General features: G+C 51.0%; 1 protein-coding gene across 3 annotated transcripts in view; it reads left to right on the top strand.

Moving 5' to 3' along the window:
* The first annotated feature begins 2,684 nt into the window (after nucleotides 1–2,684).
* The window catches only part of LOC144730639 (chloride channel protein 2-like), a 101,908-nt gene continuing 84,359 nt past the window's right edge, over nucleotides 2,685–20,233 (top strand). For all 3 annotated transcript variants that reach the window (XM_078611281.1, XM_078611280.1, XM_078611282.1), the window contains exons 1-2: nucleotides 2,685–2,748; nucleotides 2,905–3,083. In XM_078611281.1, coding sequence (XP_078467407.1) covers nucleotides 3,030–3,083 — 54 coding nt within the window. In that variant the 5' untranslated portion in view covers nucleotides 2,685–2,748; nucleotides 2,905–3,029. The remainder of the gene's footprint in view (nucleotides 2,749–2,904; nucleotides 3,084–20,233) is intronic.

Raw genomic sequence — 20,233 nt, 5'->3', positions numbered from 1 at the left:
CCCAGCTGACCCCCCGGTGGGTAGGGGGCACACGGGAGCTGGGAACGGGGTCAAAGGTCAAGCTGGTTGGCCCCGATGACAGCCCACCACTGCATGAGAGCCTCCCCATGCTGTGTGGGTTGTGGGGGTTATATGGCCATACTTCATCACGGGTTGGTGAAGGCAAAGAGTGTAGATGATGGAACATAATACAGTACAGCAATGGAATTTTCGGAAATGGCCTCTGTTGACAACATAGCCCCGCAGCAGTCCATAACACCCGTGGTGCATGGCGGTCACTCATCCAAGCGCTATCTCGGCTCAGCCTGCTTCGGATGCCTTCTGGGTCATTTGGTCACATGAATCGAGTGTGAATTGAATAGCTCGAGTGTATGGATGGGAATAGAGTGAGATGAGAGGGGAGAAGTTGGAGAGTGTGTGGAGTGGAGTTGAGTGAGATGAGAGTGGAGAGTTAGGCAGGGGTGAGGCTATGGAGGACCTTGAAGGTGGCGAGTGGGATCTTGAAAATTACCCTAATTGTGGAGGGATGGGAGTGTTGGGGGGACCTGGTCTCCTGCCATCGTCCCACCCACGCTGCCGTGCAGGGGAGGGGCGTCGAGCGTGTGATCACGACGACCTGCATTCAATTCCCCTCGTTCCAATAGCGGTCGTTAAATGATCGTACCAAGCGATAACAATCTCCAAGTGTGCACTGTGTCCTGCACACTCGATCCCTTTGGAATCTAATTTCAGATTACCGTAGCAACATACAGCGCGTTACTGCATGCTAAGCACACGCAATCACGGTGGGTGTAATCTGTATGACCTGCTAGGAACACTGCGCAGGCTGCTGCTGCATGGGATACGCTGTGGGGCCCAGAGGGCAGTTCACCAAAATCTAGTGTTGTACTCTACTTCTATGCTTCCCCATCTATGCTCTCCGCCTGTACCGGAGAGAGGGGAGAGTGGTTTGAGTACGTTTTGAGAGGGGAAAGAGGGGTGTGAATAGAGAGAGAGAGAGAGCGGCCAGCGGGGATGGTAGGGAGAGAGTGGTGAGCGGGGAGTGAGCTTGGAGAGAGGGTGAGCAGAGGGGTGAGCGAGGGCACGAAGAAACCCTCATTAGCAGGGGCGCTGGGACCTGGCAGACGACACTGGGGGCCCTGCCAACGTCACTCCTCATTCACTGCCCTCGGGCCTCTAGAGGTCATTATAATTCTTGCTGCGCAACGCTATTAATGAATCATTGTTTAACGTTTGTGGTAAAAAACGAGAGTTCTCTGTCCCTGAATACAAGTCAAGACGTCAGCCAAGAAACCATCCACCGAGCGGTGGTGTTGTGTCCCCTGTGTGTATGCAGTGTTGGGTAAAAGGGAGTCTGTTTTGCTGATGGGGAAAAAATAGATTGTATTTATTAATTGTCCAAGAAAAGTGATGCCTACGTTTTGTGAATCATTCTTGGGTCAAACGGCTGCAGGCTGGGATTCTACTGCTTGAAGAGAAGTTTCCCACTTGCTTAAGTGAGACGGCAACATTGACCGTTGCAAAAGGTTATGGTTGTTTTATATTTAGGGAAATAGCTTTCCTACTGATTTACAATAAAAACTGGATTTTACACATGACTTAAGGGAACATTTTGAATGTGAGGCAATGTTCCGAGTTGGTTTAGAATCCCAGGCGGTTGGAGCGCTTTCAGTCTGGGGTTTAGCCGCCCATGATTCGACTAGATGCTCAAGTGTGGCGAGTTGATGACCTCAGCCCAGAGACCAATAATTTCACAAAAACACGAAGTTAAATTTGATTTTCACTTCAATTTGCGAGCATTTCTGCTCTGAAAATGTTAATAGTTTAGATTGAATGCCGTATCCTCTGTGCAGGGCGTGTGTGGACAAAAGAGGCCACTTGAATGCTTATCAGAAGTTGTTCTGTGATATCTCCTTCCTCGGACTGTTCTCTAGCACAGCATGATACATTGCGCTGCGAGTGTTCCAAAGTGATACTGCAGCTTGTGGCATGACGCCATTAACACAGTGGGGATTGACTTGGGAAATAGATGTTTTTACTGTAATTGTGGACTTCAGATTTGCTTTCTTGCTGAAGGTGGTTTCTTGAGGTCATCTCTGGGCAAGGAGGTGCTCCACGATCGTCTTTCCGCCTGTCAGACACAAAATCTCGCATAGGCAATGGGCACGTGGGCCGATCGCCCTGACTTGGAGTCTCCAGGCTCTGGTAAAGCCACTTGTTCAAATCTGGCAAACGTGCGGCTGGAGTTTCTCGATTTTGGGAATGTGCCCTCGGTGGCTACACACCGCGCTCTGAGCTGCCACTTTGCCAGCGCAGAGTGTTTGAAGTCGAGCACGGAGAGCTACACTTTCGCTCCAGTTCTTGGATGCCGTGTGTCATGATGTCATGCGGAACGTAAAGGTTCCTTTTTTCTTAAACTGCAGCAAAGCCAACAGCTGGTGCTGATGTAAGTGATGTTTTCCACGGAGCGGGCTGCGGAGCAAAACACGAGTATTTTCCCCACGCGCGGGAAGGAACTCGCGCCGCGCCACACTAAGATGCCGCGGAACCCTGCGCCGCCGCAGAGATTGCCCAGGAAATCTTAATCACATGACAGCACTTACAGCCTGAGACGCTGGTGGAGGAGGGGCCACCGTGCCTGCGAGCGAGGGCAAAGTCTGAGGCACACTCAACTGAGCGGAATTGCTGATGAGACTTCACACAAAATCCCCACGCTGGAGCACGGCGTGGCTATCAGAGCCGTGCCAGGTGCTGTGTAATACGCGCACACACACAGGTTCCGCACAATGAGACATTGTGCGCTTAAGAAATTTACCCTATTTAGCAGTCTTGGCACACGTGTGCCTGCGGGGTTTATATTTACTGCGCGTGTATATATATTTTTTCCGCCGTCTCGTCTGGCAGGTCGGCGTGGTGAAGGCGGCGGCGGTGCTGGGACACGGCGTTGCGCCCTCACAACTGAGCCGGGGTGGCCTTCATCATCGACGTCGCTGAGAGAGAGAGGATCTCCCGACCTGGACACAGCAGCCATGGAGGCCAGCAACCGCTCTCCACAGCCGGCGCTCAAGTACGAGCAGACTCTGGTACGTGCCGAGCCCACCGCGAACGTACTCGCCGCTGGTGCGGGGGGCCAGCGGTCGTCCTCCCCGCCGCTACGTTGGCTTGCGAGCGTGCTCGGTGACCGCACGGGCTGATGCTGACACTCATGTAAGGATCCTGGCAGCTTTAGCCTGGGAGCAGTTTTAATTTTGCTTTGTGAGGTCCCGCTGCTGCTGTGTCTGGTGAAGATGTTGTTAATGCTGCTACTGCCGCCACCTCTTGAGCAGCTGTAGGGAAATCCTACGTGCTGGAGACGGTTGGTCCAGTATTGGAGCGACGCGACACGTCGAGTGCGCATGCCGAGGCAGGTGGGAGATGTTGCCTGTTCCTGTGCCACGATCTGCCTTCAACATGGTGCCCATTGGACTACAGTTATTTCTGAACACATGACCGCGCTGGTGGCTGCATGTGTTGATGTGTTGCATAATCACTGCTTTTTTTTATTATTATGCTGCAACCTTCTTCTTCGTCATTATGGCGTTTCTGTCATTCCTGTGGGGCCAGCCTTACTGTTCTTCTTTCTCCACACACTTCTGTCCCGTGCCATCATCTCCACATCCACTCCACACTCCGTCACATGCTGGACTCAGCACCTCAAACCACCTATCCCAAGGCCTGCCTCTCGGTCTCACCCTGGTACTGCTAATGGACAAATCGTTCTTGCTGTACCATCATTCATATCTTCATCATTATTGTCACAATTGTATGTTTTGATTTTGTTTTTATTCATTGTTTTGTTTTATAAATACAAGCACCCGGCATTCTTAGAATGTTTTTGGCTTCTGGATTCAGTGAAAATTCCAAAGTCCCCGGAGACCTCAACTAGGGCACCCTAATGATCACGATTCCCCCCGCACCGTCCACAGTAGAAGCATTCAGATTATAACAAGAAGCGGCACGGCAGCGTGAACCTGTGTAAACCCTGCGCAGCGCTCGCATTGTGGGATTGCGAGGGATCAAAGGGGCTTGTGACTGCGCACCCGGGGTCGTGGGGGAGACAACGGGAGACACGACGCTGTCCAGAGACGCCCCGTGCACCGCTTGGGAACGCGAGCCTAGGGGGCAATACCTTGGGTCGGCTTGTAAACGCGACGGCTTAAACTGCTGCGTGTGTTCGGGCTGCACGGCATCGTGGGAAGGGACCACAGTTCCATGTGGTCTGCGCAGACCTCACAAGCACGCACGCATCTGTGCAAAGCAGCATAACATGACCATGTGGTATGGATGCCCACGACGGGGAGAAGGCAACGAGGGACCATAAAAGTGCACGGATGGAGCAAACCGAACAGAAGTAACTCTGTAGACATTACCCAACCACAGATGCGACACAAGACTGTTTATATAGAGTTATTCATTTTTGTAGTGAGTCCAACTGAGTCGCAAACGTTGTCTTTGGAGCAACACTATTTATTTCACCAACTCAACACACAACATAACTGGGGCTGGCTCCGCCCCTCGCCCCGCCCACCTTCCAGATCTCTCGAGCTCTTTCCCGAAGGCTCCCGAGAGCTCCTTTATACCACGTGACCGTCCAGCGGCTCCCGTCCACCGGTGGCCCCCCTGCAATATCATCCGGTCACGTGTCGGCAGGTCAACCGGCGTATCATGCCCCAAGGTAACCCTGGCTGGCTGACGCTCCCTCTCGCTCCCTCACCGGGAGCCCGCACCGCACGCTGCTCGCGGTGCCTCCGTGCTGACCAGCGCTCACCCAAGCCCCGCTAGGGCTGGTACTACGCCCAGTAACCGGGCTGCGCATAATGACAGCACATTATCCGCCGTGGCTTCGTAAGCCCGGCACCACACAGTGACGTTCACAGTCGCTACATATATATAGACCCACTCATAGAGTCAGTGTCTGTGAAGTATGCAAATTGCTGTGCAGCCAGCATTGGTCACATTAGTCACATGCAAACACATTCACTTTTCCTGCTATGGTTTTTGAACTCGGTCAGCTGTCATCAGTGTTTGTAGCAATGGCCATCATGGGTGTTTTGCATGGGTGGGCTTTCTCTTGCCCTGAAGCATTCTCTTTCCCTGGAGATAATCTTTGCCTAGTTTTCTTAATGCCATAAAAAAATGTTGAACAATCCTCGCTTAGTGACATCATTGGGTGGATTCAACTTCTGACAAAATCGCCAAAGCAAAGTCGTTTTGGCGATTTTGTCCCATGGCTGGTGATGCATGCACTCCAAGCATCGGGGATATTTACGCACGACAAGATGAGACTGTGGCCCCACACAGTTTCAAGTGGAATTGAGGTTGTGCCACATAGATAAATGTGACCCGCTATTCACAACGACTTGTCATAGTGACGATCTGTCACACAATAATACTCCCAGTTTCCTAAGCAAGCTCAATTCAGCGTGGTTGGCATTGACTCCTGGTGCAAGGAATGAAACGGGGGCCATGCCTGACTGATTTTCTACGCTCTTCATTTCCTGGTGAATGGGTCATTCCGACTTGTGGCCTCCAGTGCAGTTGCACCACGTGCCGCCTGCACACTGGCTGTGCCACTTGTCGCATGGAAACCGAGCGAGCTGGCTTCCCGTTTTGCCAAGGGAGCGACTCCTGCATCTCGCTCAAACGTCCACATGTGACAATGTCGCCCGCCACTGCGTAGGCAGAGTGGGAGGGCAGAGGCTTGAGCGTTCATAACTCATGCCCACGCAAAATAATGTTTTCACGCATAAAGAGAGAGAGAGAGATTGGTGGAATATGCCGGCCAAGTAGACAACAGCATGCTTATGAGCGAAGACATCTCCCACATCTGGTTTGTGTTTCCCGTTGTTGGAAGCATTTCCCGTAGGAAATTAGTGCATGGCGAAGCGGCGGCAGTGGCGGTGCGCGGATTTGTCTCGCGCGCAGACATCGCTCATGGCGCCACGCGGGTCTCAGCAAGAAGGTTAACGCTGCACCGGGCAGTCTAGAGCTCCTCCATGTGGAGGACCTTCCACCATTGGTGCCACAAGCCAGCGATTATAACACTGCACCTTTAGTTGCTTTACTTCTTCACCGATTCCACGCGGCTGGAGCTCGAGATCGCTTGGCTGAGCGACGTGGGAAATTTTACTCTCATGAGTGATCGATGGGTGGAGTGGTGGTGCCACGGTTAGCGCAATGCGCTATGCAGCCGTCAGTCCGAGTTTGATTCCCGGCCAGGGAAAACATCCGTGGCTACTGATGAATGAACTACTCCTGTGTCCCCCCCACTTCTCCGACCCATACTGAGCAGTGCGGCGAAGTATGGTCAACCATCATGAAGGGGAGGCCTTCATCCAGCAGTGGATTGAAAAAGCGCCATCTTCTTCTATTAGCTTGACCTTTGCTAATAACACGCAACAACTTAATTTTATATCTTAGAACAAAGTAGAATCTTGACATTGACCCCATTGAAGGGGTCAATGTGGTAATTATGAGTAAATGATGACTAAATGTGTTTTTTTGTCCACTATAAAGAGCAATTCATGGCAAACAGAGATGAACAGCACTTGTTCTGGGAGGCCTTGACTTTTGCAGTTTGACCCCAATCTGTGCTTAGATAACCTTATTGTGCACATGACTGTCGCACAGCGTCTTGATAAGCGATTGCGTTTGGCTGCTTGTAAATCCTGATTGCCCTCACATTTCATTGTATGCTCACCAAAGACACGATACCCGGTCAAACGTGCACTCAACTGCCTTGATGTGTGTGTGCGTGCATGTGAGTGCATGTGTGCGTGCGTGCGTGCGTGTGACTACGTGCGCGAATATGGCCACCAACCCCCTTGTGTGCTATGCCATGCTTCATGGGTGCTTATTAACAGCATTTGCCCCAACGGACTGTTCAACGTTGCATGGGGTATTTTTGTATGTGGGTGTGTGAATGTGTGGGTGAGTATGTGGGTGTGTGAATGTGTGGGTGAGTATGTGGGTGTGCGACTGTAACAACTACAGGGGCATCTCACTCCTCAGTGTGCCGGGTAAGGTCCTGGCAAGGATTATTCAACATCGCCTTGCTAGGCACGCTGAGGAGAGGCTTGCGGAGCCCCAATGCGGTTTCAGGAAAGGGCGGTCCTGCACAGATGCCATATTTTCTGTCCGTCTGCTACAGCAGAGGTGTAGGGAATTCCAAAAAGACCTACATATCTGCTTTATTGACCTGGTCAAGGCCTATGATACCATCAGTAGGACTGGGCTCTGGGTTGTTCTTCGTGCTTTCGGAGTCCCTGACCCTCTGCTCACGATCATTAAGGACCTTCATGATGGTGAGCGGGCCCGGGTAAAACTACGTGGCCGGGAGTCGGAGCCTTTCCCTGTACACCTTGGGGTGCGACAGGGATGTCCTCTGGCTCCCACATTATTTAACATCTATTTCGATTGCGTAGTTCGTGAAGCCTTCAATAGCTGTACCGGGGGAATTTCCATTTGGTACAGATATAATGGGAGGCTGATCGACGCCCGGGTGCGATCAAGGGATGGCTCCCTATTGGTCAACCACGTTATGTATGCCGATGATTTGGTAATAGCTGCTCATTCAGAAGAGGAGTTGGAGACGCTGCTGCTGAGACTGGAGCGTGCCACTAAGAGGTGGGGCCTTACCATCAGCCCCACCAAAACTAAGCACCTGCCTGGGTATTTTGTACCATCGGACACTCCACCCCCACAACTCCCAATTGGTGATGGGGCAGTTGTGGAGAGAGTGGAGAGTTTCCCATACCTGGGCAGTGTGCTTATGACCGGCTCCAGTTTATCAGCAGAGGTCTCACTCCGAATCAGTCGAGCGGCAATATCTTTTCATCGGTTGCGTAACGCTGTGTGGAAGCTACCTGGTCTGTCGCTCCGCACGAAGCTTCAGGTCTTCTCGGCCACGGTCATTCCCTCTCTTCTCTACGCTTGCGAAACGTGGACCCCCCTAGTGGAGCATCTTCGCCGGTTGGAAACATTTAGGCTGGCCTGCCTACGATCCATCCGTGTGTGAATGTGTGGGTGAGTGTGTGAGTGCGCCAGTGGTTTATGAACTGCTCGACGATTTTAGCCACCTGGGTTCATTTCCCTGTCATAACCATCATTGGAAACTGGTATCTTAACTGTGGTGGGTTTTCTCTAGGACAAGTCGGCTCAGGTAAAGGTGGTTGGGTGTGGTGCTGGCCACTCTGCCCACTTGTTTGCCATGCCGGAATCTTGTTTGCCATGCCAATCTCAACAGGAGCTTGCCAGTCGCACTTACTCTATAGCCTCTATCGCTGTATGGGGCCTGTGAGTATTTGTACGTGTGCCAGTTATTCGATTGGCAGTGTCGCGTGTGTTGGGATAAAGTGTGGGTACTCCCACTTCTCTAAAGAAGTCCAGTCAGTGAAGGAGTGTAGGCCAAATACCCTATAAAGGCCTCTCTAGAGATTCTCTCCAGTGGAGTCTCTTCCCCCAGCAGTGGCGTGAACAAACTATGTCAGGGCTGCCCATTTACCTTTAACTCCTGTTCAGGCAGCACAGACCTTTGGCCAGCATTCTACAAGGGTCGTGTGAGAGGGGTGGCTGGGCTCGGACCTTCAGCGTGAGAGGGGCACTCTGTCACGTGCGCAAGTAGGTGTTACCTACTCGTGCACAGGCGTCAGGATTGGGATTGAATCCACCAGGCGAGGGAGATGGATAACATCTCTTACCACTACATCTCCTACAGTCCTGCTCAATAATAATCCACCCAGCACCTGCACACGAGCTGATTTCATCGCTCATCTCCAGAGTGGATATCCTCTCAGCGTGTTTTTTCTCTTAGCTGCCAATCGATTGATCGTTTTGGAAATGTGATCATGGGGAGCAATATCACATCAGTTTTACCATTATTACTTCCATATAATTCCTGCATGGGGGAAGGGCTACCCCTCCCCACCGACAGCCGTGCGTGCAGACACGGCGGGAGGGGGGCGTCCCGAGCCGTGGCTGCGGAGCAGCGCCACGCCGGGAGCTGCACCGCACGCTGTCCCGCCAACCTGACTCCTGCGGCGGGGCGGACTCCCGGCGGTTGCTCTGCCCGTGGCGGCAGCGGGGGGGGGGGGGGGCTGGAGCGGGGGGGAAGTGGGGGGGGGAGCCCACCCCGCGCTGTCCTCAAAAACAATGGGCCGTTCGCCGCCCTCGCGGGGGCCACACAATAATAAAACCCCGGCGAGGAGCGACGCCGCCACGGCCCCACACCGGCGGTGACCTGGCAGCCCACCGGGACGTGACACAATAAACTCGGTGCACGGCAAGCGCAGCGCCAGCACCGGGGAGCCGCGGGTCTTCGAGCCACGAGCGTTGCCCAGCGGCGGCAGCGGCGGCCGCGAGCGGTGCCGGCGGCGGTCGCGCGGCGGTCATCGATAACCGCGGCGTTCGCGGCGGTGGCGCTTCCCACCATTTCCCAGCACCGCCGAGCGGCGGTGGCTGCGAGCGGGCTCTCCTTGATGGACGGCGTGGCATCGCCTGCGCGCCGCAGGGATGCGTGAGCGTCTCGGCTGGTGGTGGTCGGTGGCCGAGCCGCGTGGCGGCAAAATGTCCAAGGTGTACGCGCTCGAGCTGCTGGGGCAGCAGGACTCGGGCTCCGAGTCTCAGGTGCGACTCGAGTACTGGCTCTGCCTGGACGGGCGCGACGCGAGGTCTCCCTTCCCGGCCGCCGCGGTGGTGGCACGCCAGCCCCTCGTGAGTAGTGTCAATAGTGCCTGCCGCCCGCCGGCACTCGGCCCTGTGTGACCTGCCGGGGCGAGCGCCGGGAATTGGCATCTGTGTTTGGGTGGCAATAATTGATTTACACCGAGGTCTGGTGGCATTGCGTTGAACTTTTATCACAGTTTGCGGCAGTGTCGATAGGCAATTGCGCGGGTGACTCGGATTGTGCTGTGTAGCGAGTGCTGTAGAGCTGCCATGGAAAGGAGCTGTGATCGTGACGGTGTAGCCTGGCTGCTCTGTTCATGCTACGCTCATACCAGACCGGTGACAGATGGCCAGAGAGATATAGACAGACAGGGGGCCGAAGATAGATAGACAAATAACCTCATTATAACAAGGTGAGAGACCGGCGGGATAAGACTTTTTAAAAGAGGCCTAGAGCACAATGAAGACAGGAAACAAATGCCGATATTAAACAGTTGATGCAGGATTCATGAAATTAACTCGCACATGAAACGGACAGATTCTACATGTTCACTAAACAAAGGAGGTCAGAGACAAATAAAATGCAAGATCGAATAAATACATAATATTTGTAAGAAATATATAAAAATGTAAAATACTAATTAAACATAAATACAAGATATTAAATTTTGTAACATTCAGATTCAAACGGGGTAACATTGTAAGATTTGGTTAGATATTCAGAGTAGTAATTATTATGAATTGTTATGCTTTTTTACCCAGGAAAGATTGAGTCTCAAGACATTTTTTTCTGGAGGGTCCTGCCAAAGTTTGACAGTAAGGAGCGATGTTGCGGTCTTGTGTAATCCCAGTTGATTAACTTTCAGTCGATGTTTCAGCATTGGGAGGCCAACGTGAGTTCCACTTTGTGCTTGTTTAGCTTAAGAGTTGTGTATTAAGAATGTGAATTCATTGGGACCCGAGTTCCAACCCTGCGATAAAAGCAGGTTAATTAACGCGTAGGCTTTTGCGACCAATATTATCCATAATGGAGATTTCTGGGTTAGATCGCGGAAATATAAATGTGTCATTAAACCCGCCACCAGCAGACACAGCCAATTAGTAAGGGTTTGTCACGTAAGCAAAACATGCCAATTCGTCACTAGTTCAGCACTAACCGGTGTGTTGGAGAGTAAACCCACAACATTTACAATTCGAGTACGACGTTTCGCCGGTAATTACAACCGGCCTCATCAGGCGAGAACCAAAATTGTGGAGAAATCCTCCTGTTTCGGTTAAAATAGAGGGATAGATGTGATAAATAAATGGGGTTTACGTGATAAACTTTACTAATTGGCTGTGTCTGGTGGTGGCGGGTTTAGCAACACATTTATATTTACAACATTTAATCCAAAAATATATATTATGTATAAACTAGGTTATATTTCATAGTATAAGCTGTGCAGCAAGAATAAGTGCCCTCTTGTGGTTAGGGCAGGAGAGGCAAGTGAAGGGACATCTCTTGAGCTGGTTCTGTGCGGCCGTTCCACATCGAACGCCATTACCACTACCGCCATCATCGTCATCATCAACGCGTATGACCAAAGCACCTGGAATGCATCCGATCTCATCAGATCTCGTAAGGCAAACGGTGTTGAGCCTGGATTGTTCTTGGATGGGTGATCACCGTAGATATCACAGTTGTGATAGGCTGCTGCAGGCTACATTGTCTGCAGAGGATAGTGCAACAAAAACCATTGTTGTACTGCACTATGCTCAAATATCTATGCTGCTCACTTTCAGCTGCCCACACTGAACAGCACGGTGAAGTATGATCAAATAACTTCCATAACTCATGCGGTATTGGCAGACCTCATTCAACTGCAGACTGACATTAGGTCTGTACATGTAGACCATCATCATCACCGTCAGTTGCAGTAGCTATCATCTACCCACTGCTAGATGAAGGCCTCCCCCATGCCATCACCATTTATGCTTGTTACATACTCGCATGCATGCATTTCAGATGTGGCTTTTACTGCGTGTGTAGTTTATGCAGGATGTGTCATTCTTGATGTGAATTTATCCACGGACACGGCCAGGTCAAACAACCGCCGTTGGCGGCCGTGCCAGGTACAACACCGCCAATGGACCTGGAGGAAACGCACCAAGGTAGCTATTGAATCAGCCACCCAGCATAATGCAGCCATTGAAACGTGACGGCCAAGTATAATGAAGCTGTTGTCGTGAAACTTAGGTACAATGGCCGCTCCTGGCAAAGGTTGCGGCCTTAACATTGTGCACAGCTGCTTGGTGGCGGCTGAGGGTCTCAGATGGCACCCCTAGTTGTGGCATATGGCTGAGGCTAATACATTTGTGCTAGACTCAAAACAGGGACACATGGTGAGCTTGGAGCACCTCCGTCAGTCCCTCCCACTTTTACAGAGCCACGCCAACTCGACCATGGCTCCACCAAGGAGGTGAGTGGCCTCTTCTCTCTTTCTGACGTCTTCGTGCCCACTGCTCATTAGCCCCACTCAACTCCTCTGCCAGCCCCTCCCACTACCCATATAGACCCGCCCATTACTCAAGTAGCCCTGTCCACTACCTGAGTAGCAAAAGCTTCACAGGGGTACATAAATCTGTAATTGAATGCTTGTCAGCATTCAGGGCCTGTAGCGGTCTCCCAATGCAGCACTGCAGGGGGAGTTTTCTGCCTTTGCTGGAGAGGTTTGGGATGTCCTGGGGAGACCTGGGGTGTGTAGGGAGGTCTGGGATGTGCCTCGGAGACCTGGGTTGTCCTGGGGGGACCTGTGATGTATAGGGAGACCTGGGATGTGTTGGGAGGTCTGGGATGTCTTGGGGAGACCTTGGATGTGTAGGGAGACCTGAAATGTCCTGGAGAGATCTGGGTTGAGCAGGGAGGTCTGACGTGCTGGGGGTTTTAAATTGTGCTCGGGAGTCCTGGGATGTGCAATGGGAACTGGGAGAGCTGTGCTGCCTGTCTGGGTTCTCCGTCCGTCGCACGCGCGAGGGGCGCTGCTCAGTCTGCCTCGCTTCCTGAGCACGGGGAAGCTAACAATGGCTCCTCATGTTATTCCCAAACAGAGTTTTCCCCACCGTGTTGTGACTGCTCCACCAAGCGGGGATGTGCCGCCGGCGTGCGCGGGATTATTGTTCGGGGGAAGCTGCTGAAGAATTCTCGTGGTGTTTGTGCTGCGGCGGTCGCTGTAGCTGGTTTTGCGGTTCTTATTGCGAGATAATCACGCTGTGTTTTCCCCTGAAAACGAAACCACGCTTTGTTAGTGTTGCCTGTCATTGATTTGCATTTGCGGCTTGTGTGTAAAGTATCAACAAAGCTGGTTAAACAAAACAAATGCGATGTTTTTATCAGCGCATTGCACATTCCTCTCTGCCCCGGGGACCACGATTTATGTAGAAACTCATGACATGGGGGATTGTAGTGCCGATGCGCCTGTACACAGGGGCTCCATGACATCCCAGTCGTGTCGGTGCCCTCGTGCTGGCAGCAGCGCTATCCTCAAGAATAGTAACGGAGTAGTAGCCAAGAGATTGAGCTCATCCAAGAGGACGTCCAACTCAGAAGATGGAGTGTTGAAATCAGAAGCAGAATCAGAATCTTTATCTATCCTGGAGAAATCGGATGAGCTTCGAAGATCTTTTTCACAGATGTCCAGTAGGGGTGGGTGAGAATGTTACAACAGCAAACAACACAAACAACAGCAAACAATACAAACAACGTAAACAACGATTGGAGTGCAAAGTATAGGAAAGTTAAACAAATCACTAAAAATAGTTACGTTAAATAGATAAAGTATATAAGTACAAATTGCAAAAGTATATACATTCTTGTGGATGTTTCAACAATAAATGCAAGCTTGGGCAAAGCAGCAAGACAACAACAACAGTCCCAGACCACAGCAAGACTACCACACTCCCTCAATAAAATTGCACATTAAAAATGTAATATCGATAGATGGGTAATTATCAAAGTTACAAATCACATTGGCAAACGTGGTTGCATGCAGCACTAACCTTCTGCTTCATGATATTTTCCCAAGGAAGATTTACGATGTTAAGGGAGGAAACAAGTTTGTCGTTCCAAAACATTGGCGCTGCAATGGCAAAGGCTTTGTCACCTATTCCAATTCTCGTTCTTGGAATAGTTAACAGGCAATTAGATGGACGTCTTGGATTTCTTGGGTTGGACAGTGGGGTTCATGAAAAAGCGAAGTATAGTGCAAATTTGCCAATAAGGAATGTATAGATAAACAGGGCCCATTGTGAAATCAGCTCGTGTGCAGGTGGGGGGGCTCGTTTGCAGGTGCTTTGGGGGGGGGGTTATAACGTTGCAGGACCATGAGAGGTGCTAGCCCCTTGGAGAGGCCTTGAGCCAACAGTTGATTGGCCGTTGGCTGATGATAATAAAGCTCAGCCAATGTTAAACAAGCAGCTGTTAAACGCTAAACAGAACAAGTGGGGTTTGTTGCCTCACATGCATTCTGCCCTGGCTCTCACACCCTACCTATATATTATACAAACGTTTGTGTAATGACTGAGATTCGTATTGGGGGGTGCAGGGGGTGAGCCCTCAGCCCCCTGCACCCCCCCTACCCACACGGCTCGAATCGGCATCGTCTCCCTGCAGCGCCGGGCACACGCATCCTCCACGCATTTTATCGTGCGGAGGAATTTGCAGTTCACTTTTGTTGTAAAGCATGCGACTAGAGGTGCTCCGCTGGGGGCGGGCGGTGGGACAGGAATAGCGCTTTATGAAGAGGAATACTTTGTAAACATGTGTAAACAGAGCCTTGGAGGATCAGCGGGACCCCGGGGAGGAGAGGGTTATAAGCGGAGGCTGTAAGTGGAGCCCCTCCTTGCAGGAAGTGCGCTCTGCATGGGTCGCTATCTCTCTGTGCTCTCTTCCAACCTGCGCTGGCGAAATTGAAATAAACCGTCGCGACGAGGAAGGAAGAATCCCCTCGACCCCCACGACGCGGTGCCGCCCATGTGACTGTTTACCCTGGACACCCGAGCAATCGAGACGTTTTGTAACAAGTGAATATTCACCTGCATTGCTGCTCTGGAGTCAGGAGCTGACTCACGTAAACGCGCTCTAGTTTAGTTATTTGGCACCTGCACCTCCAGGTGGCCTACAGATGTAGCTTTTTGTCCCACGAAGGAGAGGACTTGCTGGTCACATAACCTCGTCGTCGCCCCTTCTGTGCCGGCGATGACGATGCGTCGAGAGAACATCGACGTACGCCATCCTTCAAATGGAGCCGCCGAGCCCGTTTCCCTCAGCGGCATCTCTCGCAATGAGTAGACCATTGTGTTCTGGTGACTCGGCCAAAAGTCTGTGAAAAAAATCACGCAGGGCTGAATGATGGCACAGAGCCTCCTGGCAAAACCCAAATGAAGGAGCAAAGATAAAGAGAGAGAAAGAGAGGAAGGAGCCTTGGGGTTTCACTACGTTTCATCTGCGGCTCTGCGGTAGAGGGAATGTGCGCAGAACGCCCGCTCTGCGGAGATGAATGCTGCTGTGGACAATGGGCTCCTGTAACACTGGCACTCGGCCGAGCTGTGGCTGGCACGCAGAGAGGAAATCAAGCGACGTTAACTTGAGCCGAATGCTTTGACGTGGGGTAACTCCCGACTTGAGAGCAGCGACGCAGGTGAACGGGTTTCTGCGTCTCCGCTTGATTAGGTCGATACAGTATTATGGCAATACAATGCGGATTTATATCGTCAGCAGTATCAGCCATTGCCAATCCACTGCTGGATGAAGGCCTCCCCAAGTCAGTGTCATAGCTCAAGTTTCTGCTGTATAACAATCCACTCAGCACTTGCATAGGAGCTGATTCCATCGCTCAAACCCCTCCATGGACGTCCTTTCTGATGCGTTCTATATTTGGCTGCCACTATGTCACTATTCTTGACCATTGGCCATCATCCTTTTTGGCAGCTTGTCCTGCCCAAGCCCGCTTCTTTAAAATGCAATCGCATCTCAAGGTGCTGTACAGAAACAGTGGGTGTGTTTATTTTCCAGAGAGAGGGAGCAGTGGTCGCTTACAGGTGGAGGAGAAGAGGAACGTCTTGAGTCTGGACTTGAACAGAGCCAGGAAGTAGACAGCACGGATGGCAATGTGGGAAGTCTGCTCCAGTCGATGGGGGCAACAGCCCGACACAGAGGACTTCACTTGGGAGTTTCTTTGTGTTGGCTTTGAACATCCCTGATGCTGTTGTCTGTGGGTGTCATGCACGTGTGGCCGATGGAGGCCGTGGCGTTGGGTGTATTGAGGGGGGATGCACGACGCCACTCTTGCTCTGGCGGTGCTGTCTGTGTGAGCCATCCATTTGCTCCGGCAGCCTCACAGTCTCAGTTCGACCGCAGCTCAGATTTCACTCGAGTCTCCTCCGCCTTACGGCGCCACAGACAGAGGCTCGCACAATTGCTGCGTGCGCGATTCCGCCGTTGGCCCGTCGCCACGGATAGGAATTGTTTGAGTAAAGGAAGGCTTTAACAAAGCGGTATTTAATTCTCACTATGGGAAATCCACAACAAAAGGCTCCGCACACTCACTCTCACCTGTTGAAGGCCCGGCCCTCGGAGTCCTGCCAGCCGTCAGAGGCCGCCACTCGTAACAGAACCACGCCGTCTTTGCCCACCCCTTTGTTTGCAGCGTTTTGTCTGCGGAGGACATTTCTAATTAAAAATGGAGAGGCATGGCCCTGCTGGCTTGCGCCACTTCCCGTCGTATGGCCACCGCTATAGTCAGCTCCAGAGGCCCTCTAGAGGGTCTTTGGGTTATTCCTCAACACTGGAAAGATGTCTTGGAACAGGTGGGAGTACCCACACTTTGCCCCACCACATGCGACTGCCGATAGACGGATCTACTGTGTATCCTTCAAATGTATTCTTCAGTATACGTATGTATGTTGAACTTCTTTCACACCGTACGTAGCCAACCATGCCAATCGGAGGTGCGGGGGAAGGACAACAAACTAAAGGCAAAAAACTGTCCTATAGAAACGAGTGGCTTCCTAACATCGGAAGAGCATTCCAGACGGCCGCAGAAGCGCATCTGAACATTCCAAAGCTGCTGCGAGGATGACCAGAGTTCGCATGATGGTTTATGCTCCTTGACGAGATCAGCAAGTGGTGTTGTTGCGTTGCAGCGCAGAACGCGGTCACATTGCATTGGGCGTTGATATGACGTGAAGAGGGGAAAATGCTGTCCAATGGAGGTCGTGGGTTCCATCTCAACCCTGACGCCTGTATATTTGGAGTTTGCATGTTCTCCCCGTGGTCGTGCGGATTTTTCTCCGGGTCCTCCGGTTTTTTCCTCCACATGTAGAATCAAACATACATTTATCTTAATCGGCTGCTATACATTTCCACGTGATAAGCGACTTCGTTCAGTTATCATTTGTGTCCAGGTCGCTTCTGAAAAAGAGCTATATAGCTCGGTGGACCCTACCTGGTAAAATGCAAAATATTGTTTTAACATAGAGCAGAAGGCGTGAGGTGTGGTGGTGTGGTGCATGGTGCCCTGTGCTACAAACGCAGTATACGCCCGAGTTCGATCCCTAACGATATCGCGCGATAACCACGCACGGACCTGTGGCCCTGCAGGGAGCTTACAACAACCACGGCTATTCATCGCGTCCCTCACAGGGGCAGGAGGACAAGCGAGGGAGATGCGCATAGTTCAGCTGGAGGGGTTGAACAGGGTTATTGTCAGCAACACCGCTCCGATGTTTTGTGTCACTGGGTTTGACCGGGAGTTGTTCGGCATGGTGATCGATGTTTCACTTGAAGTGCTTCGGTTCTTCAGTTCCTCAAGAAGATCCCAGCATGTGGAGTGAAGCGTCAGATATCATGCGAAACCGCATGCGGTATGAGCCAATGACACATGGGAGAGCTGCCCAGTTATGTCAGGGTCTCGTAGTCAACATAGAATTATCATGCTTGTTTATCCAGGTGAGCCTCACGGAGTCTCAAGACTTTTTGTCAGGAGGGTCCTGCCAAGTTTTAGTGGTCATGGCCAATGTTGTTGTTTGTAATCCAAATTGAGTACCTGTAATTTGCAGGTAATTTTTCAGTCGTGGGTGGTTTTTCCAAAACCAGTAACATTGTGTGGGTTTTTGTCACTATGGGAGGAAACAGGAGAGCCCGGAGGAGACCCATACAAAACATGCGTAGAACCTAGAAACTCCACACAGAAAGGCGCCCGAGTTGGACATCAAACCCAGCATGAGTGTTACCACTAAGATACCCTGCCCAAATACACATCAGGAAATTGTAATGCCCTCATATAGTGGGGTTAATTCAGGGCTCCATATACGGTTAAATTGAGATATTGATTAATCTCTGGAACCAGACGAGAGACTTAGAAAGCTTTCCCCGCATGCTGCGCTGTTAGTGAGGCTGGTGCTGGGCCACACTCTGAGAGACTTCACAACTTTGACTGTGGGAGAAATTGAACCTGATAGCGGGACCCCGGGGTCCCGAATAAACGGAAGTAGAAATCGTAATTAATTTATTTACTTTTGTTGACTCCGTCCCACCGCGCACATAAACGCCGCGACCCGCCTGGCGCGGATCGTTCTGTTGTCATGTCGTGTCCAAGAGCAGCAACAGCGAGGACGAATGCGCATAAGAGCTGAACAAGTGAATGCTCTCCATGCTCGGTATGGGAAGGATCATAAGTCTTATCCAAAGCTTCTCAAACTGCCTACACGACTTAAGTCTTTTATCTGTCACCACGGTATGCATGATACAGCGAAACTGATCTGTTATGTTCATTATTATTTGTGACCTACCAATTTCTGCAGCCAGGATCAATCGATGACAAATCCTATTACCTGCAGATATTTAACAGATGAGCTGTGTTGCACCATTAATTCCTCCTGTTTGATAATGTTTCTCTTGTCCGTATGCATCTGTGCAGATAGGGTTTTTTTGCGGCGTGTGTTCACAAATCCACACTGAGAAACACGATGATTGACAGAAGGGTGTAAATAATTTTTTCAATAGTGTATTTAAATAGAGGTACTCCAGGTAAGTAGTGTTCAGTTTTAAAGGCCTAGTTTAATAAGACAACTCTTGCCACCATCCTTCAAACCCATTTGCGAAAAAGAGCAAAGTTTTTATTTACATTATAATATACTGTTTATGCGAGAGCCGGGGGCTCATGGGACCCATGTGTCCCGCCATAAGGTTCAATTGCTGTTCGTGAGCAGCATCTCTGATGACCGGCACGGTGCACCAGGGGATGGTGCGGTGAACAATGTGCTGACTCCACACACGCCGCACGAGGGCGACTGTCGGGAGTCCACCGGGAACAGTCGTGACCGTGGCGTGGGAGGGTGGCAGTGTGTGTGTGTACTTGGGATGTGCGTATATGGGTGTGTATGTGGGTTGAGCAGTGGCGCAGAGGTTAGCTGCAAACCCGACGACCCGTGTTCTATTCCCGCTCGTGCCCAATAACAGCAGAGAATATTTTAACCGGTCCTGGGCCTCCCCTAGGTTGGTTTAGCCTTAAATGAGTACTCAATGCGATGTTTAAACATCAACACTGGGGAGACAAAGGCAACCGGGCATGGTGTTGCCAACTCCCCTACTTATTTGCCGTGACCACCTTCATAGGTAGCATATGTTATAAAGAGTATGGATTCCTGCAGTCACGAAAGCTTCAAATCAAGATTATAAAGGTCCCCTTTATAACATATGCTACAGGCCCCGCAATAGCTTAATCCGGCACTGGACGGAGTGGCGGTGGCGTCTTCGAAGAAGCAGTAGACCCAAGTAATAATGATTTAAACAAAAAATCCTTGTTTTTAAAATATCTTTTCATGTTTTCTCAATGTTCTCCCAGTGGCGCTAATCGGCATCACATTACAATTAGACGAAGGATCCTTGAGAATCGCTCAGGGAGCAGTGCAACCCTTCGTGTTACAGGCCACAGAAGTAGATGTGACAGAGCTACCTCTGAGATACCATCAAGTGAAGACAAATTGTCGAAAAAAACAAACTGGCGGCCTGTGCGCCAGTGCGCCAGTGCGCCAGTGCGTCGGTGCTCGCTTGCTGTTCATCGAGGGGTTTCCGGGTGAAAGGATTGAAATGTGCTGAATTCAAACAGAGAGATCGGATCACAACCGACATGGCTTGAGACAAGTAAATTATTTCTGCATCTAGGTAATAACTCAAATGGAATGTTAGTTGAAACACAGATAACAAAGCCTTAAATATAACGCTTTGGCATTGAAAGAGAAATTGTTATACATTTTAGATATTATTTTGAGATGCCACTCGGTCTGCATTAAGAGTTGAGAGATCCCTCAAGCTCGGTAACCACTGGCTGTGGCTTAGAGATTCGGCTTTGTAGAATATAAAAATTGGCAGTGAAATGCATTCTCACTCCCGTGCTGGTCTCCTCTGGCCCTGCTCTCCGGAGTAGGCAGCGTGTTCTGTGCAGTGGTGATGCTGGGACAGATGCAGCGGAGGAAAGTCTCAGGATGAGACACC

Source organism: Lampetra planeri, chromosome 36 (assembly GCF_965212315.1).
Source record: "Lampetra planeri chromosome 36, kcLamPlan1.2.h2, whole genome shotgun sequence".
In the NCBI taxonomy this organism is placed as follows: Eukaryota; Metazoa; Chordata; class Hyperoartia; order Petromyzontiformes; family Petromyzontidae; genus Lampetra; species Lampetra planeri.
Note: the sequence above shows the minus strand (reverse complement) of the source record. Positions and strands in the feature narration are given on the sequence as shown.